Source organism: Carassius auratus, chromosome 31 (genome assembly GCF_003368295.1).
Source record: "Carassius auratus strain Wakin chromosome 31, ASM336829v1, whole genome shotgun sequence".
Lineage (NCBI taxonomy): Eukaryota > Metazoa > Chordata > Actinopteri > Cypriniformes > Cyprinidae > Carassius > Carassius auratus.
Genome location: NC_039273.1, coordinates 5,404,750 through 5,430,002, shown reverse-complemented (window position 1 = coordinate 5,430,002; position 25,253 = coordinate 5,404,750). Strand labels below are relative to the sequence as shown.

Below are 25,253 nucleotides of genomic sequence, written 5' to 3'. Positions count from 1 at the left end.
ATAATTGTTCACCACAAGCATAACTATTTGGGGGGGGGTTGTTCGAGAACAGCCGTGGGTCTGCCTGCAAGGAAAAATCCATTGTGAATCTTTGACGCTGGGGGAGGACACACTTCTCAATGCTCTGCTCACACGCAAACATACACACAAACACATTAGCACTCTCACTGGCAGATGAACACACACACACATGCTGTTTGTCCTCTATGCATTACAGACAGAGATGTATAAAGTACTAGAGACCCATACTTGAGTAAAAGTACAAGTGCTCTATCAAAAAAGTGACTTGAGTAGAAGTAGAAGTGCTCTTTAAGCACCACACTTAGGTAGAAGTACTAAAGTATTCAACATTTTTTGTACTTAAGTATTGCAAGTAGTCTATTTTAAAATTTACTACTCAAGTACTGAAAGTAAAAGTACAAGTATTGTGTTATGTAGTTATTAAAGAAAGTAGTCAAAAGTTTGAACATATTGTTTTTACTATTTCAAATGATTAACCTAAAGGACAATCACAATTCCTTTGACTGTAACTTTTTGTAAAAAAAAAAAAAGAAAAAATTAAAGGGTTATTTCGCCCAATTTGCAAAATTATGTCATTAATAACTTACCCTCATGTTGTTTCAAACATGTAAGACCTCCATTTATCTTTGGAACACAGTTTAAGATATTTTAGATTTAGTCTGAGAGCTCTCAGTCCCTCCATTGAAGCTGTGTGTATGGTATACTGTCCATGTCCAGAAAGGTAAGAAAAACATCTTCAAAGTAGTCCATGTGACATCAGAGGGTCAGTTAAATATAAAAAATAGCAAAAACTACGACTTTATTCAGCATTGTCTTCTCTTCCGTGTCTGTTGTTAGACAGTTCAAAACAAAGCAGTTTGTGATATCCGTTTCGTGAACGAATCATTCGATGTAACCGGATCTTTTTGAAACAGTTCACCAAATCGAACTGAATCGTTTTAAACGGTTTGCGTCTCCAATACGCATTAATCCACAAATGACTTAAGCTGTTAACTTTTTTTAATGTGGCTGACACTCCCTCTGAGTTCAAACAAGCCAATATCCCGGAGTAATTCATTTACTCAAACAGTAGACTGACTGAACTGATGTGAAGAGAGAACTGAAGATGAACACCGAGCCGAGCCAGATAATGAACAAAAGACTGACTCGTTCACGAGTCAAGAACCGTTTACGAATTCGTATCCGATTCGTGAACCGAGGAGCTGATGATACTGCGCATGTGTGATTCAGCGTCAAGCAAACCGACGCACAGCGCTGGACCGAACTAATTCTTTTGGTGATTGATTCTGAACTGATTCTGTGCTAATGTTATGAGTGCGGGCAAACCGAAGGCTTGCAATCATCGCCAATGATGTCGTTACGTTGAGCGCAAAAGAACCGGTGAACTGTTTTCTTCAACCGGTTTATTGAATCGAACTGTCAGAAAGAACTACTGGTGATCCGGAAACCGATGCAACGGGTTCTTGACTCGTGAACGAGTCATTTTCTGGCTCGGCTCGGTGTTCATCTCTCTCTTCACATCAGTTCAGTCAGCACGCGCAGTCTTCTTAATCGCTTGATTCACTCAATAATGTGCCAGCTTCATCAAACCTGCCATCTACAGTTCTGGCAGTGGTAATGTGGGTAACGAGTAACGATGCAGCACATAACAAAAATAACGGAGTAAAAGTATTAAACTCATCGAAAATATGTACTGAAATAAAAGTGGAAGTAGGGGAAAAAAATAATACTCTAGTGAAGTACAGATACCGCCTTTTAGTACTTAAGTACAGTAGTGAAGTAGTTCTACTTCATTACTATACATCTCTGATTACAGATGCAACACAGTCACGAACTTCTCATAAAATAATATGAAAGCTTTAATCTATGCTAATGTTGAACTAGTTTACATTCGAACACTGACTAGAAACACAGAAACTAACTAACTAACTAAATAAAGTCATCGTGGCCCCACTCTATACATCCGCCCCCAAAAATTAATGGGTATGTTTTACCCAAGGACTTTCATCCATTTTACAATGCACTTGATCATGAGTGATGCAATTTCACTACCTGGATGAATGGGCTGTCCTGACTTACTGATTAATTTATTAATTAAATGTTCTATTTATTGTGTATTGTCTGTAATTGTTTATGTGCATGTTTTAAAATGACTTGGTCTTATCTGTTGAAATTTTTGGAATTCCTATCAGCCAATTCTGACCGGAAAGACATGATTAAAATCTTGCATTAAAGAAATAGTTCACACAAAAATGAAAATTCTGTCGTCATTTACTCACCCTCAAGTTGTTTCAAACCTGTATGAATTTCTTTTTTCTGAAAATAAAAGATATTTTGAAAAATGTCTGTAACCAAACAGTTGACGGACCCCATTGACTTCCATAGTTATTTTTTTTTCCTACTATGGAAGTTAGTGGGGTCCATCAACTGTTACAGACATTTTTCAAAATATCTTCTTTTGTGTTCAGCAGAAAAAAGAAATTCATACAGGTTTGAAACAACTTGAGGGTGAGTAAATTATGACAGAATTTTCTTTTTTGGGTGAACTATCCCTTTAAGGCCTGTTGCTATTTTATAATTCCACCTGTAATGTCAGTATTGAGTCTGATTAGTTTGTATTGCTTGAATCACCTGAAGAATAAACATGAACTGGTAACTGGAGTTTACTGGAACTGCATCTTCATTTTCACTTTTCTTTTCTGCAATACATTGCCAAATAAACATAGCCTGGTGAGACAATAACTTTCCTTCATCGAGGTAAACGTTTCCCCCCTGGCGCCAGAGGTACGTCTAGGAGTGACAAAATTACGGTAGGACTGTGCAAACAAAGTATCTGTCTAGCATTACCATGTCAGTGTATTGATTCATTGTCCCTTCATAGTTTGCAAGAGACATTTAATACATTTATAATTAATATTAAATAAACTAAGACGTAGGCTATTTAATGAACTGAGCGTATTTATCTGTCAATATGAAACGCAACTTGGCAATTCTAATTCATGATCGGAAGAACACGTATCGACCACCATGACTGTAAAATATGCACGTATGTCCATTTAAACTCAATTTTGGTCAAATGTGGATTATATAATTGCACTGGCAAGAATATGGTTACATGTAAAGATGCCGTACCAAGTATGACAACGCTACATTCAACTGCTTATGAAATACGGTGTTTTTTTTCACTTCCTGAAAAGTAACCGTTTAGGACATACATGAGTTTCATCGGGCAGCGGCGATATATATATATATATATATATATATATATATATATATATACATACACACACACAAATCATATGTGGCATTTTCTCGCCAAATATTGACATATCTGATTTATTGAGTTAAATTCAATTCAATTCAATTCAATTCAATTCAAATATTATGCATAATAAAAAAAAAAATATTAGGGATTTTAAATGTAAGACATAGATGCACGGCAAGCCATTGATTGTGTCTTCATTTGGCATTTTCTCACAAAATATTAACATATCTAACTGATTCAGTTCAATTCAATTATTCTACATATATGCATATATATGTAAATATAACAAAACAAAACACCTTCAGATGTGCATACAAAATCCTTCAGATCCAAAACATCTTCATGGGGCATTTTCTCATCAAATATTGACAGTGTATCTGTATCCTACTTTACTGAACTGACTTAATTCAAATCTGCAGGTATGCACATATGGTAACATAATTGATTGAAACAAAACAACAAAAATCAAACTCCAGTCCTTCAGATCCGACATCGTTACAAGCACAAACTACTCATTCTACACTCTATGCACATCCACATTCTCTATACCATTGGCCCCTGCACCTTTTGAGGATTCCTTTCCAATTAAGGGAGGCATCTCAGAGAGTTTGTTGGGGGCTGAAAGGTGGCAGGGACAGGGGCTGTGACACAGTAGCACGTACGTAACCTGCAGTACCTCACGCTGCTCCGGGGCTTTAAAGACACTAAAGCTATCCTGCTCCGAGGGCTCTGCTCTCACTGAGAATAATGGCTCTGACTTTTCCCATTTGCCAGAAAAACCTCCAGAGCCTTTTGTCTCACTTAAGTCTCTTGTTTGTGGTTTTGGACGAGTGATTCTCTTCTCAGAGGGTTTTGCGGAAACTCTGCTGTACCCTTAACCTCAACAACGGTAAAATCTTGACACAAATTGCTTTTGATTCAGACACAATGTGAGCAGTCTATAGAAATGGCCGGGGTGTGCGTGCTACTCAAGGAGTGCCAGTGTCTGAATGCACTTACTGTATAAAAGCAATCCAGTAACCTCCGGGAAAATTAATTAAAATATTCAGCATAGAGATAGCTGCTATAATTGATTCAAAAGACAGAATGACTGCTTTAGATGTTGCATAAATTAGTTTTGGATCTCAGGCCTTAAAATCCCTCCAGCAATCAAAGAAGAAGTGTAATTATTTCTGGCCTTTCAGAAATAATTCAGGTATTATTTGTTGAGAGGTTTCTGGCTTTTCATCTTAAGTCCAGACAATTCAAATGTATGTGAAAGAAACTACAATCTCTTTCATTGTTTTAGTTTGTAAGTCAAACTTTAACATATATACAAAGCAACTTCCATTTTCACTTACTGCTCCAGGGCACAATGTTGATGAATCAAGTGTGCTCTTTTTAGGGTTTGAACCAATATGCTTTTGTTTACAAACCCACCCCTAAACATTTTTCCAATTTAGGTGGAATGGTGAGAAGAGATGGAATCTCCATCACCTCTGCATTTATCATTTATCATCTCTTCTGGATGAAAGATGGATCCTGCCTTTTTATCAACGCTCCCATTCAAAACATTTAAGACATATGACGACATCTCTGCCACTCATCTCTGAGCAACACAAGCCTGAGGGAGGTTTTGCAGAGGAACCGAAGCACCTCAAGTTTCTCTGTTAAAGCTTGGCAATCCAAATCTGCTGAATTGCCCATGGGGGACATCCTTTTACCCCAACAAGTATTGTCTTGTGTCTTATTGTTGTTAAAATAGCCCTATTGTGGGAACCATTTATTAGTTTAAAGCTTAAAAATGAGCTAATTCAACACATTTTTGGTCCTAACTTAATTTACTGTATGCAATCCACTAAAACATTTACAATAGTTTACTTCAAAACAGGAGTTTTCAAACTCTTTCATATGAAGGTCCCCCGATTAAGACATAGAGTATATAAAGAGCTATTTATATTGCATGAAAAAAATATTTCTCATAAAAAATGTGCATTTATAATATATATTTCCAAAATTAAATAACTGGCTAAATATTGTAATCATTGTATTTAACTTCAGTACAATGAAAATAAAAAGCTTATTACTTAAGCAAAATCAAAATATTAACATATGTTGTACCTTGTACTAAGTTTAATCTAAAATCCGTGTACAAAGTGTTCAATTAAAAATACACTATTTTTAAATTTATTTTTCTGCACTATTAATGTCAAATGCTTAACATAAATACATTTTTCTATTTAATCTAAGTTCATTCATTTTTATTTGCAAGTGGTGTCTGCTAAATTATCACATGATAACTGTAAATGTGTATTTATATACCACATTTCACAATGAACAATGCAGCTTTTACAGAGAATATTGCCTTTCAACCCCCAGTGAGTGTATGTTGCAAGGACGAAGAGATGCAAACAATGAGTAGAGCTTGTGCTTAAGTTGTGAACTGGTATATGTAGAGTTTGCTTTGCTGTATATTGCTTTGCTCAAAAAGCAATTACTGTGCAAATGTTTGTGATTTGACCAATCCTTTTCTTCCATTCGCTTCCTGCCAACACTATGCATTACATATGGTGAAAACAAAGTTATATTTATGCTTCTTTACACACACACACACACACACACACACACACACACACACACAAAGTAAACTGCAGGAGATTTATGTGAGTTACTACAAGTGAGTTTCTGTATTTTTGTGCTGCTTATCCAGGACAGGAGGTGTTATGTTGGCAAAGTTTTGCATATACTCATATCTTTTCAGATGAATAAAACAATTCTCACTTACTCTTACAAATTAGCAGAAGATTGGGCATACAGTCTTATACAGCTTATTATGCACAGCCTTATCTGCATATAATTTCCATATTCACCCAGTCATACAGACAGCTGATTTAAGTACCACAATTAAATTGCAGTTTTAATATTGTTTAGATATTTTAGGTAAAAAAAAGAGCGTGCTTACTACTTTCTTAAAAAACACTGACCTGCAACAGTGTTTTTTTTTTTCATTTCAGGAAGGCCACAGGCAGCCATCATAGTGAACACTGTCAGCATTAAGTGACACAGCATTGCACAATAAAGTACATCTGAGTGCATCTTTACAGCATCATCACACCTTCATCCATAAATACCCATGATCAGACTGATCCAGACAGCTGACAAAAGATGTTTCCACAGACAAATGGTCCATTCGAATGCCAAACTAACAACTCAATTCAAGCTACAGTAAGTGTGCATTAGACATTGATGTTTCTTTCAAAATACTAAACTGAGAACAAGCCCAAGCCCAAGTGGATTTATCATGAGCCAAGAAATCTGCGCTTTCGTTAAAAATACACAAAATACAATTAAGATGTCATGGGGAACGTCTAAAAGCAGTGCATTAATTGCCAATCTTTCCATTGTATTGCTTTTATCTGAATGCCTTTTCAATTAGTTACAGAAAATGTATTTACTTTTATAATTCCTGGTTGATGATTGCATCTGATTTGTGCATTTATCTCAATATATACACATGAGGTTTTATTGTAATTGTGTTGAATTAAATCAGAAGCTGAGTTTTGAATTGTTCATTACTTTGTAACAAAAGTCACCGATTCACACACAAAAAGAAAGGAATGCCTGTGATGCATGTGGTGCATCAAATTATTTATTATAATAGTGCAAATGGTACTTTAAAAAAAAAAAAAAGGCAGTAATAAGACTTGTGCTATACAATTTGATTAAGCTACTGAGTAGCAAACAAATTAGATTAGTGGTTTTCAACCATTCTGCTTCAGAATCCAAGATGAGTACCAAAACTGTTCAAATAAAAAGTTGCTATGCCTATTTATTTTCTGATTCTATCAATACACAATTATATGGCTGTTATGGAACACAACTGTGTGTTTTTGAGCCTACTGTACCAAAAACACTGAGAAAACGCTTTAAAATGGACTCAAAAGTCAGGCTGCATGTCCCCTTACTCAAGAGAGCAATGAAATCACAAAGCTACAGCAAACAGATGTCAACAAGCTAAACTTTGTCCTCCCATCCTCTGATATCACAGAGATCCATCTCAACATGTGCCATCCATAATCACAGCTGCTCTCTGCAAGGAGAATTTCCTGTATGTTCAACCCTGATAAAAGCAGAGTCGAGTGCTACAAACAGAGAAAGACAGAGAGTGAGAGATAGAGAATAGGAAGGAGGTAGAGAGGAGGAGAGGCAGAGAGAGCTGAACACTGAGATATCCAGCCTTTTAATCCGACAGTAACCAGAGGGCTTTTGTGAGGGCTGGAAAATCGCAGCATTGATGTTGCGAGTTCTGCTATCTTTGGCTGCTGGATCTTCGATAAGCGTGGGGTTCAACACAGTCTTTATATTGAAGCATTGCATTCTTTCTGATAAGGCAACCATGCTATATATTCCTGTACTCATTATCTTGCTATATGTTGCATTATCTAAATTAAATTCAACAAGATGCACTGAAATGTTTTGGAGTAAATCTGACACACAAAACCAATCAAACATTATCACTCTGATCCTGAGATGCACTTACAATCTTAGTTTTGTATTTTGTTCAAAAAAAAAAAAAGAAAGAAAATTTTTTTTTTTTACATATAAATGGTTATTTCCTACCCAGAATTTAGCCTCTAATTTGAATGTTCCATTGGAAGGGGCGTGTCTGCTGAATGTAAATGCCCACTGCAGAAAAATGTGACTTTATTTTTACTATAACACCACTAAGAAATATATAAATAATTTGACTAAGAATGTCACAGATTTTTCATATTTTTATATTATATTTCTCAAGTTCAGTTTATAAGTTGGACACCCAAAAAGGTTTGTCTTTACCCAACAGCAGTATCACTCTTGTGATTGATAGACATGAGTTATTCAGAACATAGCTCCTTTATATGATGGTGGTGCCTGTTGATCATGATGTCACATTTTCAAATAAAATGAAATCAATTTCATTGTGTGCATTTGGCCTCATTCATGAAATGCAATGGTTTTCCAAATAATTAATACAAAAATTAATCCTGCACGTGTTTCATGAATGGGGTCCAGTGAACAAGCAGACACCATGCCAATAAAGGTGAGATCTAGGCTAACTGGCCTTAAGGTGAACAATTTATGTGTGCTGTTTTTGTTTTGCTTTGACTGTTGACCATACTGAAAAAAGAGAAGTCAATTTAAAGGAAAAATATGACATCAGATGTCTTCTATATCACTGGTTTTTCTGTAGTAGCACTCCCCAACAGTGACATCAGCGGATTAAGCTTCAGCGGGGGACCTCCCTTGAGCTCAATGTGTTCTCACTGAGCTCCTAGAGCATGACACCACTGAGAAGAGGGAATGGCAAAATACTGGCAAACATTACTGTGATTGGTTGCTTACACCATCAGTGCACAAATCCACATTAATGAGTCAAACTGATGGAACAGGATGGACTAATTACAGAGTAAACAACTCACTCATTTGGTCAACACCACTTTTAGGCACGTCCGAATCAATTAGAACTTCAAATGACTAGAAATGATCTGTTCGTGAGGACTTTGCTTTTTTTAACTGAAGCTGCATCTTTGTGACTTATTATAATCATATATATATATATATATATATATATATATATACACACACACACACGCACACACGCACACACACACACACACATTTATTTATTGAAACAACAGCTATTTCTGGTCATCAAATCTAATTAGAAAGGATTTCATACAATATTCAAGTGATATCCGAATGACACTGTTTGTATCACTTTTCTTCCTGTATTTCTCACAGCGAGCATCATGGTAGATGCCCAAGTCCACTATCATTTTATGAAAAATACTGTTTTTGTGTTTTTTAAGGTGAGAATTTACTTGTTTAGACTTCGAATATGCAGTTTGTTAATAAACATTGATTTGAAAATCTGTTTCTATGTCAGCGGCCATTCAGCAATCATGAACCTGCCGAGAGCAGCATCACCTCGTCCAGATCATCTGGAATTTGCTGCTGTCTCTGATGTCTCTATAGTAGATTTCTCTGAAAGCAGCCCAAGACTTAGACACAGCCCTAGTGGAATGACAAGAGATACCCTCTGGCAAAGGATTTTGGGCTTTGTATGCCATAGTGATAACCTCCACAATCCAATTTGACAATCTCTACTTTGCCACAGCAGTCCCTTTCCCAATCTGTGCTCCTAAAATGAACGGTAGCAGTCACCTATCCCTTCAGGGCTCTCACAGGACACAAAAAATGATCCTTGACTGGTTTGACTCTTGTGCTGACTGAAAAGCCACCAAATTGATTGACAAATAATTTATAAACTGTGGAAGCAGAAGTAGAAAAAAACAGGATTTGGTCAGAGCACAACACCAGAATCATCGAGAAACCAATGCATATATAACTCACTAATGGACAAAGCATGTAACTCACACGCTTAGCAGAAGCTATTGAGAAAGGCTTTAAAAGATATCAATTTCAGATCAGCTGTCTGCAAAAGCTCAAATGGTGGCAAACAAAATCAAGAACAAGTGAAACATTTTATTCAGTAAAATGGGGGTTACGAGCTGGTCTCAACCATCTCACACCCTTCAAAAACTACACACAAAAGTATGAGAACGAAGTTAAGAAAGATTGAGTAGTACAGTGCAGAAATGCATAGAGTTGATTTGGGGATGCACCTCTAGCACTAGTTATGTTATGAACAACAGCAGGCTCACAATCTGTTAAGAGACAATCGGCCCCAGAGACCAAACCCAAAGCTGCAGACGGGCTGGATCCAGATGCCATACAGTGTATGGGCAGTGTACTGTATGCCAGTTTACGGGAAGTCTTTGAACGCTGTTTAGGTGCACTAGACCCGATAAGGTAGTTAAAAAATACTGCAGTTAAATCTTTGTATGGTGGCATAGCAAATTAGATCCAGCTGAAGACCGTCTAAAAAAAGACATGGGCTGGCTGCACTGGCTAGTTGTCCAGCTCTATGTGAGCAACCACATCTAGAGCACAACTAAGGTATCATCCATGGAGGATGGAGTTATTCCCGAGTGAATCGAATCCCTGTTAGAACCCCCCACAGCTGAAAAAAACTTCTCCTGCAGGGGTAGATTGTGCAGCAATATCTACTGCATTCAAATGATCCTGGAAAAGTCAGCATGAGACGGAGGATAAGAGGAACTAAAAGGTTAATCATCCATTCTCTTACTGGTACCCCTCCTCATCTTCCTGTGTGATAGCCATAGGTGAGGCAGGCATAAATGTCTGAATAAGGGTTTTTTTCTCTGACATCTCCAACGAAAGGACAGTGACTGTCTCAGTAAGAGATGTGATGTTGCCTTCTTAGATGGGGGCGGTGGGGGGGGGGGGGGGGGGTTAAGAGCAGCTGCAGATGCATCATGTTTCCCATTCCATGTGATGGGTAGCAGCTCTGTTCCTCTGAGTCTCACTGTGGAGTTAGGGTCCAATTTGGCAAGACAGAGCCATCTCTCTGACATAGGTAAGAGGCTACAGTGCAAACACGTGTCCATTAAGCTCTCTCAAATGCTGAATTCACAAGCAGTATGGAAAAACATTGTATTTAACCACCAACCATACAGAGTAATAAATTTAAGGGGGAACTTACAGTGTATCAACTTGGAAAAAAACATTAGCCACTGGATATCACAGAGAGGCGCAAAGTGTCACAGATGAAGTTAGTGAGGAAGGCTATATAAAGAGACCACCAGTTAGCACCAAGAAGCACTGTTCACCAATCTGAACACACACAACAATTAACTCAGTGTGGAACTGTCTGTAAATTGCTTGGTAACACTAGCTAACAAATAGTACAGAGAAGCAATGAGTGTTATTGATATTGCAGCAAATTGTGTCCAATAAAATCAAATAATCTCGAACTATTGAGCTGGTGCTGCGATAATCGACTAGTGCTTAAGCACCGCTTCTGGCGGTCAGGAGAATTCAAGCCTTTATTTAGCAATCTTCATTTCTATCCTGAGCAGCAATACCCGATTGACACGCTTGTTACAAATTCAAAACTGCAGCTTCAAGAAGCTTTACTGCAGGTTTTATGGCAGAAAAATCAAACGCTCATTGGCTCTCACCTGCTTCGTCACAGATTGCAACATTCCATGCTTCTGGTAAGGTGTTTGAATGAGAAATGGGCTGTTTTACAGAGTGGAATGGGATAATATTTTCAGCAGTTAACAAATCAAAGTCTACTTTCTAACTGTACCGCATCAGAGAGGACTGCAACCCATCATCATTTGGACTACTATGCTTTTGACATTTTCGCTATAAATAAATTATTGTGATTGTACTTGTCTGTCTTTTATGCTGTAAATATTTTTAAGAAATGGTTATGTTAAGGTTTAGAGGTAGTGGAAAAGTGGAAATAGTGACTCAAAAAAAATATTTTTAATGCTGTATTGTTACTAAACGTCATTTACCTGCATGCTTCGGTCCGTTACGTTTATATCTTTTTAAAATTTTGGTTAAAAATGGGTTCGTTTATGGTTGGGGGTAGGTTAAGGGCTCTAAAAATCTAAATTGCTTATCAATAAAATGCTAAAAGTCTTAATGATATAAAAGATTTGTAAATATTATAAAATGTATTTTTGCTGTAAACACATGATGTTTTACATTTTAAACATTGTAATGCATGCAAATTGTGTTTCAGAATCATTGGTCAAAATGTAAAAAAAAGTAAGTATTTTGCTAGTAAACACTACGTTCTAATGCCTACACACACACACACACACACACACACCCACACACAGTGTATATATTTAGTATATATGTTGTATAAACTAATTTGATGTTTCATAGACCTTTAATTTGAAAAAAAAAAAATCAAATAAATAAATAAAAAATAGTGAGGGCTTTTTACTTAAGTGCAGGCTACTGGTATGAAATACTGCATATAATAGTTTGCTTATTGTATGTACAACCCATGAATCTGACAGCTAATGAAAGGCACTGATGTCACAGAATCAGCTTTGATTCATAACCCAAATATGTGTTACAGATCCTCTCACAGATCACATTAGTCATTATCGAAAATGTCAGCTGGAATTTGGGCAAATCTGTGGGTGCCTGTTGACTCATGCATTAGCATTGTCCCTCTTAGGCTATATTTACACTGTAGTCTGTCTAGATGAAAAACAACAACTCAGGACTCAGAAAGCATTGGTCTTCTATGGACAGCACGTGCGCCATGCTAGGAGATATAGAAAACTAACATTTAGCATTTTCAATACACAATTTCATTGCATGAATATAATTATGCCATGCTTGCTTGGAGACTACAAAACAACTTGTTTAATCATAACAATCCAACCATGCAAGCTAAACCTTAATGGAAAATACATGCAGATCTTCACTGTTAATCTCAGTCAGCAGTTATTACAGCATTCGAAAACACCCAGACCCGCGAGACTGTCTCTATGCTAACTGCAGATTCCATAGCGAATGATAAAGGATTAGCAAGCCACAGTCATAGTGGCCTTCGGTTCTGAATCAGTGCTTACAGACAAATATTACATCCTCCCTTGGAGACAAAGCTGTTAAAGGATGCAAGACAGTTAAGACTGCATTGTATTTAAATGTGTGGTCATTTTCATGAACTAATATAGCTGCGCAAACTTTTGCTAAGTTTGCTAAGGTTAATTACATGAAAATAATTTAATTATAAAGTCTTACAATATTCGTTATAATACATTATTTTTATGATGATCAAGTGCATAATAACATTAATAATTAAGATTGTTGTTATCATAATCTGTTATGTGACATTTATATTTGACAAATAAATCAATAAAATAAAATTTAATGATTTGTTGTAAATTATCTTTTGATTTAATGACATTTTAAAAGATTGAGCTGCAAAAAATTCAGATGTGAGCCATTGGGTTTAGCAAAAGCATGTAGTAAATACATTGACTGCAAAAAAAAAAGTAAAAGCTGTCCTGAGTAGCATGTTTTGCATCTCATTCACGAACGCAAAAACACCCTACCATATTTCTTAATCAAGGAATAGAAGCACTGCATTTAATCACCAAGAATATTCAAGAATGTGAGGTAACAATGATGAATTTTCTTGTGGGCACAGCAATTAGCATAAAGAAAAAGTGATTTATTATGTTGTGTCGTAGCGATGGATTTAGTTTCAGGCCAGATACTTGCAGCACACTAAAGGCCAGCCATTACAAGTGAGCCCACTGACAGGGATTATGCACGGTGACATTTAGCACGCTGCAACGTTTCAGTGAGCCCCCTTTTCTAAAGTCGCAAATAATCTGGCTTCCGCCGTCTGTAGGGGGTCACCGCACCGATACTTAAGTGCAATGTTAATTTCCTGCCCTGGTTACTGGTGCAGTGCAGTAAGCACTGTAATGCTTGGTAGGGTACATGCTGAGAATTAGACGTGCTACCATAGCCACCCTGGAGAAGGTCTGCCTGTTGAAATCCCTCCTCGTAAGATCACAACCCGCACTGATTGGATGAAACCTGAAATGTGTTGCTAGGAGTCAACCTTTCTCCACAGCTGGAGGGACGGGCTCTGATCGGGGCGGTACTTGTAGCTGATGGGGCCACGGGGGGCTCTTCCCCTGAGAGAAGGCTCGAATCAATTAAAGATCATCATCTCTTATCCAATTGGCTGGACTGTATTGGTTCTATGTGTTTAGTGCAGGGATGCTGCTGCTGTGCATCAGAAAACATCAGATGTAGAACAGCTTTGCTGTGGTATGACTAATCAGACTCTGGTGTAAACAAAAGCCCATTTCAGGCGATCTGAGAACAGCAGGCCAAGTCTTTTACAATAGATTTGGCTTCTCCCTTTACTCACTATCTCTCTTTTATGGAGTGTTGCCAGAGGGAGAGGGAGAGGGCGAGGGCGAGGGAGAGGGAGAGATTCTTACTTGTGCATTTCTTAATTCCGGATCCCTTCTTCAAGGCATGGCGGCTGAGCTTGCAGCTGAAATTGTTCTCCCAGAATTCCGCAAACCAGATATTCCTCCGGTTATTCTCTAGTGTGCGGCTGGTGAAGTAGCGATCGAAGCCTGAGGGTAGATCGATGAGATATGTGTCACTTTAATGCGCTTTCTTAGTAAAAGCTCTCAGCCAATGAACTTCAGAGAGCAACATGATTTGACGGAACATTTGCATCTTACATCATTATTCTCTCAACGTCAATGTTGTATTTTTGCTATGAATAGTTCACTTTAGTTCACTTTGCTTGTCCTCATGGTAGTTCAAACTAGTTGATAGTTTTATGTGAAACATTTTCGAAGAACAGTTCATAGTTAACACAGCAGTCAAGCTGCAAAAAGGACCATAAAGTCTGAACTGAATAAAATGTAATGCACACAAATAGGACTGGACTATAAATTGATATCTATATTTATCAGGAAAAAAAAAACAAAACAATATTGATATGTTTAGATGCTACGCCTGCATGTTCTGTGTGTCTCTGTGTGAGTGAGCAGTGCAGTTACACTACAAGATATTACTATTGTATAATAAATGTAATTCTTAGAATAATAATAATAATAATTATATGTATAACATTTTCAATTATTATTATTATTATTATTATATGTTGTAAGACTTAACATAATACAAAGTCTAACAATTAATTTACAACAAAACATTAAATGTTTTGTGAAATATACTGTTTGAATAAAAAACTACCTTTGTTGTATTCGTAATAATAATAATAATGTGTAATGTATAAATAAATGTTGTTATTATTATTATTAGTATTAGTATTATTAGTAGTAGTATTATTACACAAATATATTGTGCAGCACGTTCCTTAGAAAAAAATACAAATGTTTTATTATTATTATTATTATTATTATTATTATTGATTTACATTATACAACATAGGATAGACAAATAGTTCTGAGGGGAATCAGATTTCACAGACTCTGAAATAAAAGTTAGCGTATTGTCTGTAGAGTTTACTTGTATTAAAAAAATAAAGCCTTTACATGGCTTAGGAAGACTTGGAGTAAATAAAGGCTACTGAGCTTTTTTGAAACTGTGCATTGATAAGAATTTAACAGACTTGTCTGCATAAAGATACTATGAAGACTTCTTTTTGTGTTCCACTGAAAAAAAGAAAATCAAAAATTTGTAGGATTTTTTAGTGAACTATGCATGCACCATAAGTTGTTATGCTTATTAAATGCATCACCAGTAGCTAAAGTGTTGTCAGAAAACATTAAGCACAGACTCTGGTTCAGAACTGGGCTCTAATGGATGAGAGCAACCACTGACAAGTAGAGAATTTAATCTGTCACTTGCCTCTGATGTTCTGTCGTTTGGGAAGGATGGTGACAGCTCCCTCTGCCATTTCCTCCTGGTGAAGCACTGGCGATATCTTCGAGCCCCAACTATCTGACCCCACCCACAGGAAGTGACCCGTCTGGTTGGCTTTTTTTGCCGCCTGCAGTAGCCGCCTGTTAAAAGATGAGCGGCAGTTTCCATAAAATGTTGAATATAATCTTTGCTCTCTGAGTCACATCAACTCGAATTACTTGTTTGCAATTATTGTCTACATTCTGTGGTGCTTTGGTGATTCTCCATTTACAGTAACTGCAAATCAATACGTTATTGAAAGGTCAGTATCGACACTGCCCAGCACTGAAATTTCTAAGCATTCTCCGTCAGGCACGGTAGCAATTGATGTCAAAATTAGTCATGCACAACTGACAGCAAAAGGATTTCCCCAAGATAATAATGGCTCAATAAAATATGTTTCAGGCAGAGCACACAAAATCATTTTCTGTCTTTTAAACAGAAACAGACTTAAAGTGTCTTTGCACACAGTGTCTATCCGTAAGCCGTGGAATGGGTTTTATGGGCTTATATGGTAGTAACTTATCAATATTTTTTTAATAACTGCATAAATATGTGCCCACATCTTTGGCAGCTATGCCCTCGCTCCTTATTTACCTACATTTAACATAAAACAGCATTCACAACTCATTTTACGTGCAAACTAAAAAAAAAAAAAAAAGCCTAAAACAATATGTAAATAGCTATTTGGATATTAGTTAATATTAATCACCAATCCGCATTGTCAAGCTGCCATCATTTGAAAAGGGAACTTATAAAAAGGGAACAAGTTATTACATTCTGATAAACTATATATTTGGAATACCATGCACAATAAAACCAAGAATATGTATGAAGTACAATGGGTCATTTTTGATTTCATATTCATGTTTAGAAATACTTTTTTCAATACTTTCTGCATCCTTGTGAAGATAAACAAGCCATTATGAACTCAAGGACAACGGCTGACAAATAATAATTAGAGAAGCATGATTAAACAGTCATCCTGAACACTTAAGCAAGCAAAAAATTGAAAAAGTTTGACCAAATTAAGTCCTCCAAATTAAAATGATTATTATTCAATGGATGTCTAATATCACATTTAAGTGAAAGCTTTTAATCAGTTTTCCTGAGAACAGCTGGGTTCTGATAGTACTGATTAGGTACTCCAGGTGCTCAGTGCTGGGGCATTTTAGACGTTCTAATGGGGTTAATTAAACATGCTATAATAGAGGTCAGGGAAATGAGTCTTACCCACCCTGCAAAGTCCTTGTGGTGTATTTCAGATGTTATTTTAGAAAGCAATGCCCATTTTTTTTTTATTTTTTTTTTTATATAAACTTTGTAAGTCTGCACAAATGAATTAATTGCAGAAATGAGGGTAACTGTTTAATCATAGCTACAATAAAATAACTAATCATTTCCGCAAAAAAAAGAGAAGAGAAAATTCTTCAAGATAGATGGCAATTTAAAAACAACAAAATATACTCACCTTATATCATCCTCACTTGCAAATATAATAACAACCCTTGCTAACGGATTTTCTCCCAGTCTCTGAATTATCTTATCAAACTCCCCTGGTTTCGGCTCACGGGGGATTTTCCAAGACTGTGAGATACACACACTTCCTGCGGAGAAGAGAAAAACAAAAAAGAGAAAAGGTGGCATTATTATTAGTTGCAAAATATGGAATCATAAATTCCCCACTGAAAAGCTTATTATGAGTAGGCCTGTCCAAACTCATGACACTTGACTGGTTGAGGGAGACGTTGCTATGTTTGGCAGCTCAAATATATGCTGTAAAAATACAACTGTTGTTGTAAGGTGCTATTTCTACCTCATCTGACCTTTAGAAAGTACTTTAAATTGTATTTGGGTCTATCCTAATATATTAAATCATATTTTCGACTTAAATAAATCCAGTGAGTACATTTTTAGGTTAGCTGACAATTTTTTTTTACATGCACTCAAACAGAACAATGTTTTAAATGCACCACAGTGCTACAGTGTTTATATACTATACTGAAGTCAAGGGGCTTGCTTTATCCTTATCATTTTCTCTGCACGGTGGACTGAGATCAATAACTAGAACAAGTAATAATAATAATAATAATAATAATAATTAAACTAAGTATATGCTTTCCTTTAGTAGAAGTGAAGTTCCTAAAATTCCTGCTGGAACTGAGACTCGATCCCGCAACCTTTGGGTTACAAGTCTGACTCTCTAACCATTAGGACACATTAGACCACAGTAGCTCAAACAGTAAAGCATGATAAGAACGCATAAAACTGATTAAAAAATCTAAATGCTATGCAAGTTGATTTGAATAAAAGCACTGTCAAATATGTAAATATGTTTTATATATGTTGTTGTTTGCTTCTCTGTAAAAATCATAAAAGGATGTCATCATGGGTAATTATGCTGTTTTGGTCATCTCATATCTTGCCATGGGCATCTGAATTTGCACAAGATTAGTGGCTTCTCTCACCTCTAAAATCCCACTTGAGAAGTAGTACCTTTATTAAGTCCCAAATAACAACAACAACAACAACAACAAAAAATATGACTAATGATTCTTATATTTTTCATCTTCTTAACGGTAGAACAATCTGGATGTTCTACAAAGAAACTTCATTGTTTAGCATCGGAACCCTAATGAGTTAAAGTTTTGCTCTGCTGGGTCCTTAACTTGCATCAGATTTCATTATCAATTTTTTGTTTTGTTATCATGTACTTTACTGTATTTTTAACAAATGCCCTAACTCTTGTGTTGTAATCTTTTGTTGTAAACAGTCTCATCTTTGAAAACTCCAACTGTTACATATCTATCTTCCTTCCACAGATGCCTTGAATTAACCTCCTGTCATGTCAGCAAATAGTCATATGCAGATTAACTGAAAAAAGAAGCATAATAATAAGCTCATTAAACTTCTCACATCCTTTCCAAGAAAATGCTCCACACAAACCAATGGTTGCCTTTCCAAGGAGAGGGCGTTTTCAAAGCGTTTAACCTGTCCTCGCTGAGAGAGGAACACTGATTTGCATCAAAGACGTTAATTAGACAGAAAAGAGAACTCTCAAAGATGCCATATGGAGAGGCTTCATAACGGTGGGAGTCTTGCAGTCACTTGCAGCCCTCTGCTGAGTGCATATGTTACTTTGAGTCAGGAGATATTTTGAATGACTGGAGGGCTCAAGGTAAGCACTCCACATGTCACTGAATGAGACAGCTATGAAGCAGACAAATTCATGTGGGTGGGTGTGTATGCAACTATTTTCCTGTTTAATGTATTTTACAGAAAGCATTTTACAGTAAATGTAAATAGTTTGTTACATTGCGGCTACTACCAAACAGAATTGCAAAAATAAACACAGACAGATGAAAATGAAAATTTCAAGAAAATATGATTGTTTCCAAACAGGTTTCCCGAACCCTTCCATTTGCCACTGGTCACCCTGTCCCAAACTCACACCATTGGTTGCAGTGTCAGTCCGGATCTGGTCATCAAGCTGTTGTAACACAATTGTTTGTTAAACAAATTTGGCATTTTTATTTTAATAGGAATAAATGGCACGGTAAAAAAAAAAAAAAAAAAAAAAAACAGCATTCCTGAAAGCATGACTTGTGCAAATTGACCAAAATATGCACAATCATTTCCAGAGGGGTCATATTTGAGCTTAATCAAAAATAATAAACGGCAGGAGGGGTGATCTGAGAACAGATGGGTACTGATAAGATGGAGGAACTGACTGAAATAGAAGTAAAAATAATTTGATAATAAATAGAGATAAAAAAGTTATTTAGAATGGGAATCTTTATTAGACCCAGGGGTTAAGGTTTGACTGGTTAACATCACCCAAATAGCCCCTGCTGGCAGATGCTATGACTATTATTCTCCATGATGGCAATTGAAAATTAAATTAAATTAAATTAAATTAAATTAAATTAAATTAAATTAAATTAAATTAAATTAAATTAAATTAAATTAAATTAAATTAAATTAAATTAAATTGTATGATTAATGTAATGAAAATTTATTTCCAACTTATTGTTGCTAAAATATATACAACAGCAGGAAAACTGCATGTCAAAACATTTCATAAGGTCTTTAGGGAAATATACATGAAAAAAGAAGGTTCTAATAATAGCAATGACACATTCAGAGTCAAGCTCTGAGTGAGCTCAAAGTGACAGGATGTCAGACGTCGATCCTCTGATTTGTGGCAAAGTCAATTATCTTTTCCAGACACATTGTGGAAAAAGCAAAAGAGAAGATACTAACAAAGCATCCATATGTTTTAGCCTGTCTTCAATAACAATTAAAGGGACAGTTCACCGACCAATAAATATAATGCCATCATTTATTCTCTCTCATGCCATTTGAAACCTGTATGAGTGTCTATATTCTGTGGGACAAAAAATAATAATTTTGAACTGTGCTGGTGGCTATCTATTTCTATTAATTTATAATAAACAGGGACTAAAGCTTCCAGGACAGGAAATCACCCTAAAGGTATCATAAAATTGGCCTGTATGAGTTGTGCGCTTTGAGTGAGAAACAGACTGAAATGAAAGTTCTCATTCACTGAAAGTCTCATTTAAAATGAGTAAATGACAAAGACAAAAAAAAAGCATTTCTACATGAACCATTTATTTAAATAGCACATTTCCAGTCATAAAGGTTTTATATCGTTGCAATTTCTATTTTCACTTGAGAAAAGGAAGCTGATCCATTATTGTAGACATTTCTGAAGTAGCATACAATGGAGGAAAAAAAAGTTGTTTGTCTTCTTTCTTGAAGCAAAAGTTTTGCCTTTGGATTTGAGACTTTATGCCTCTGTCTGGGTTTACTGTGTTCGATTTAAAAGGGACGACAGCGTCGCATTTTCACAAGGATGTCTGTCTTGTTTTCCTCAAGAACTCCCGCAGACTTCAACATGATAATGGACCCTAGCAATCCACAGAATCAAATGGGAAATCTAACTTAGACATACATTTCAAAAATCCCTTTTAGCAAGGCACTTTTATCAACAGAAATCCGTACTGCATTTGCACCTCGCCCAGAATCAGGCATGCACGCATTTTGAGAGAAGCCTGTTGGAGAGGAACCACGAAGGAAAGAAAACGTCAGAGCGAATATTGTGCGCTATTTATAATAATCTGCATGTTTGTCTTCAGTAATTATTAATGTTATAATTGTTGATCCTTTATCACAAAGCCTTAGGTAACTCACCATATGACTAACCTCCCTCTTGATTAGATTTACCAGGGCCTCTGAGGCTTCTATTTGAATCGCCACATGGAATCAACTACAGCAGGCAAATCTTATTTATCAAATATTGGAGATTTATGTATGCTGAGAGCAGCGTAGGCTGTTTACTTTGCTATTGTGCCATGCTGCGGCTGAAGATTGCTCATCACTCAGCGGTGGCCCAAGTCAACTCCACGGTACCACTGGGCGACCATTTTCCATGGTGATGTATGCTAGTGGCAGTCACCTTTCAAAACTCACTAAATCTATTGCTTCATTTCAGAAATCAACCCTTCAAGGTCCCTCAGCAGTAGGCGCATTATACATTTTGCCTATTACTGGTACCCAGAAGATACTAAAAATATTGAATGTGGTTCTGCTTGAAGGAGAGTCAACAAAGAGAACCGGTAGAGGTATGTTTCCCTCAATGCCTCGGATGATCTTTTATGGTAGACTTCTTATCGCACACAAACTTGTTCAATTTGATTACTGCGAACCTACTGTGGTATTAAATAACACGCTTGGTTACAGACATTACAAGCAAATAACTGACATCGATACTGGGTTAAGATGTCACAAAGCCCTCCTTTGAAAACGCCATAAAAGACAGAGGAGAAAAACAGTGAGGCGGTTCACAAACATAGTGTTTTTCAGCGTTTTCCCTCGAGGCAGGACTGAATTGAATCATGTGTTGGTCAGGGCAGAAACACACACACAAAAAATGAACCAGGGAATGCCTTCAGGCCTGAAATTGAAGAGCCTTGTCTTACGCTCCATAGGTATGCTTGAGTCTGTAGGGAATGACGAAAAAATCATAAGACGATCAAACATTATGTGCCAAAGAGGAGGCTCTTCATGTCCATCATTTGAAATGTATGGGCTAAGGTTAGGATATGGTCACCGTAATCAAACATCCATAGCCTACAGACCTTCAATATAACAGGGCTCTTTATGAGGGGTGTTTTCTCTGAGGATAGTAGAAAGGCAGTGCCTCTGCTTGAAAAGGAGAGAGAGAGAGAGAGAGAGAGAGAGAGAGACAGAGAGAGAGTGAGAGAGAGAGAGGGAGAGTGTGTGTGTGTGTGTGTGTGTGTGTGCGTGTGAGAGAGAGAGAGAAGGAGAGGGGGAAATAAATAATTGATAGTGTAAAAGATTAACTTATTATTTTTGAAGCAATTTAAAAAAAAATCAACATGAGTGAGAAAAAAAAATCACCAGTTATTAAAAAAAAAAAAAAAAAAACTTGCTGACCAATCGTTAGAAAATGGTGACTATTAATAATATTAATATTGAATAATATGCATCTTACTCTGTTACTGCAGGTTTTTTTGTAGCAATGTCAAAAATATAGAACATAAATGAACATAAAAAATGAACATTAAAAAATAAATCCCAAGGATATATTCTGTTTAAGCTTGGAAATAAAGAAATTTAGTTTTAGATTAGTTTTAGAATTCTTAATTAAAAACACATTATGATGTAAATGGAAATTTTCGGAAAATCACGTCTCAATCCAGTTTCATCTAAATTATATTGCACACAAACAAACAAATAAATAAAAGCTTTTCCAACAAGTGATCTCCGACTTTTGGCTGCCACTGTAATGGAAGATCCTACACTTCAGGGATCGATCTTTTGAACAAAGGCAGCTTATATGATTGAAAATACTTTTGTAGGTACTTAAAAAAAAAAAAAAAAACTTAATTTCTAAGTGATGGCCAAAATGTAATAAAATTATTCAGTTAGACATCCTGCTCATATACTGTGGTCCAGAGACAGAATGGAGATATATGTGGGCAAAGCACCATGGGAGACATTCTATCGACCCGCACAGCCAAGACTTAATCCATTAATTATCTTTGTTTGTTTGTTTCTGCCTTTCTTTCTCATTCCCTGTTGTCCCTTTTTTTCTTGACACTTGCTCTTTCTCTACACCCTGGACAGATGTGCAAACACTCTCATGAAGCTATAAGGAGACGGCATGGCACTGAGGTGATTCTCATGGTTATTCATATCACAGCCCTCAAGTCTCACGCCATCCGTCCAGCATCCTCTAAATACAGCTGTGGGAGTGGTCTGGATATCCAAAGTAACATAATGGGGCCTTTTTATATGGTGTATGAATAAAAACATAAAACATGAATAAATGCACATAACTGTCACCATTCCTTCTGTCCATATCCAACCACCAGCAAGAGTTACAACAAATATTGGAGGTGCTATTAGCATTTTTCTTCTGAAGTAATTTTCATACAAGCATATTAAAGCTAGAGTTGTCATAATATCAAAATCGGAGTAGTTGGTACCCTGGGAATGGTTTTAAAAGTGGGGAACACATTATAAACCTGGATCATGAATATTAACTAGGTGATTTAATGTTTCCCCAGTGAATGCTAGCCATATAAGGATTAACATTTACTGATTGGTCATTAAATAGATTGACTGCTTATGCAACTAGTATACATTCAAGCAGAGGATTTGCTTGGTCTTAAAGCTGTTGTTTTATATCACCAGTTTGCTTCTTTTTTTCACAGCCAGCCAAAACACTCTTATATTAAAATATTAAAATTATTATTATAAATAACTTTTTGTATTCATATTAAAGACTAATCAAAATATTCTTATAAGGATCAGTTTACTTCCAGAATAAAAATGTCCTGATAATTTACTCACTCCCATGTCACCCAAGATGTTCATGTTTTTTTGTCTTCAGTAAAAATGAAATTAAGTTTTTTTTAGGAAAACATTCCAGGATTATTTTCCATAAAATGGACTTCAGTGGTGGCCTGCGGGTTGAAGGCCCAAATTTCAGTTTCAGTGCAGCTTCAAAAGGTTCTATACTTTCCCAGTTGAGGAATAAGGGTCTTATCAAGTGAAACGATGGGTAATTTTCAAAAAAAATAAAAAATAAAAATGTATATACTATTTTTTACCACAAATGCAAGTCTTGAACTAGCTCCGCGACACGTGTCTGTAAATTCACGCATTATGTAATCATGTTGGAAAGGTTACGTGTGGTTTCTGTAATGTGTAAAGTCAACCTAGTGCAAGACAAGCACTCATGGTTTTATTTTTATTCATTTTTTTAAGAAAATGACTGATCGTTTCGCTAGATAAGACCTCTATTCCTCGGCTAGGATCGTACAGAGCCCTTTGAAGTTGCACTGAAACACCAATTCGGATCTTCAATCTGTTGGCCACCATGTAAATCCATTATATGGAGAAAAATCCAGGAATTTTTTTCTCAAAAAAAATAAAAATATATATATTTCTTTGCGACTGAAGACAGAAAGACATGTACATTACATCTTGTAATGTTAAATAACAGGACATTTTTTTTATCTGGGAGTAAACTTAAACTGCATTTTTAGCATCAAATGTAACAGTTAAAGAAATGTGGATATGTCAAAATTCAAACATATAAATTCAGTAATGACTATACAGTACATCTTAACTCTAAATAAATAAATAAGAGAATAATTTTCCAGACTAGACCAGACAGACCAATGCTCTACGGAGACTGTGTGTTTACTCCATATATTTTATAGCTGTCTATTCACTTTAAGATGAGGTAGGAGAAATTATTTTAATCTACAAATTCTAAATAGCTAAATTTCTGAAAATCATGGTATGAAGCTATTCTTAGCTCTTCTTTAGACAAATACGACTTCCACATTTACATTCCAAACAGAGCAATTTCTAATTAATTCAACATTATATAAATGCAAGCCCATTTTTTATTTCATGGTTTTTAAATGTTCCCTCACTTCCAAATTGATTGTCTTTCCTATTGGCGAATGCAATTTAATACATTTGCATGAAACTTGCTCTCCATTCTCAAGCACCAGAGCAGCTCTAAGAACAAATGTCTTCTGGATCACGTTATTTAACTAACAAATGCACTAATGAGTTAATCCATTATGCTCTGCCCATCTACAATAATGAAAAATGTATCTGGACACATTTTTTTAAGCCAGTGTGTATTCTGAGCCCCACTGTTCCTGTTAGAAGAAGGGAAGTGGGATTTTCAACAATCAAGGATGAAATAAATTTTCTACATTAAGTTTGACTGGAAGCATGCAAAGGTTGCAATTATACATCATCAACTGCGGTTCACTTCCACAATTTATTGCAACTCTGAACTGTGATTTCACAGTAACCACACCTCAGATGTACTTTTCAAGAGTTTGCTTTAACACCAATCAAACAAACTTTAGCTTTTGGAGCAGAGTGTGAAAACACCCTGATTCTCCATTCACGAGGAAGGGCCAGATCTCAGGATAGAATATTGGAGAGGAACATATGTTGATAGACTCAATGCATAGGAGAAAGAATGGACTTGTGAGGAGGACACTGTTACCCTTCAGAAAGGAAAGGAGTACGGCTCAATCTCCCCCAGAACTTCCCCTAGGCG

The 25,253-nt window shown here is 36.2% G+C and overlaps 1 protein-coding gene and 1 long non-coding RNA gene across 5 annotated transcripts in view; one reads left to right on the top strand and one right to left on the bottom strand.

Annotated features, from left to right (window-relative positions):
* Nucleotides 1-25,253, bottom strand: part of LOC113050306 (metabotropic glutamate receptor 4-like) — a 143,689-nt gene that overhangs the window by 33,562 nt on the left and 84,874 nt on the right. For all 3 annotated transcript variants that reach the window (XM_026213147.1, XM_026213145.1, XM_026213146.1), the window contains exons 4-6: nt 17,082-17,217; nt 15,557-15,711; nt 14,167-14,307 (exon numbers count right to left, since the gene is read on the bottom strand). In XM_026213147.1, coding sequence (XP_026068932.1) covers nt 14,167-14,307; nt 15,557-15,711; nt 17,082-17,217 — 432 coding nt within the window. The remainder of the gene's footprint in view (nt 1-14,166; nt 14,308-15,556; nt 15,712-17,081; nt 17,218-25,253) is intronic.
* On the top strand, nt 20,425-23,010 carry LOC113050307 (uncharacterized). 2 transcript variants are annotated; one of them, XR_003276754.1, is made up of 4 exons: nt 20,425-20,717; nt 20,852-21,039; nt 21,126-21,255; nt 22,784-23,010. It is a non-coding gene; the product is annotated as an uncharacterized LOC113050307 (long non-coding RNA). The 2 variants fall into 2 exon arrangements; XR_003276753.1 differs by having other exon boundaries at nt 20,425-21,039.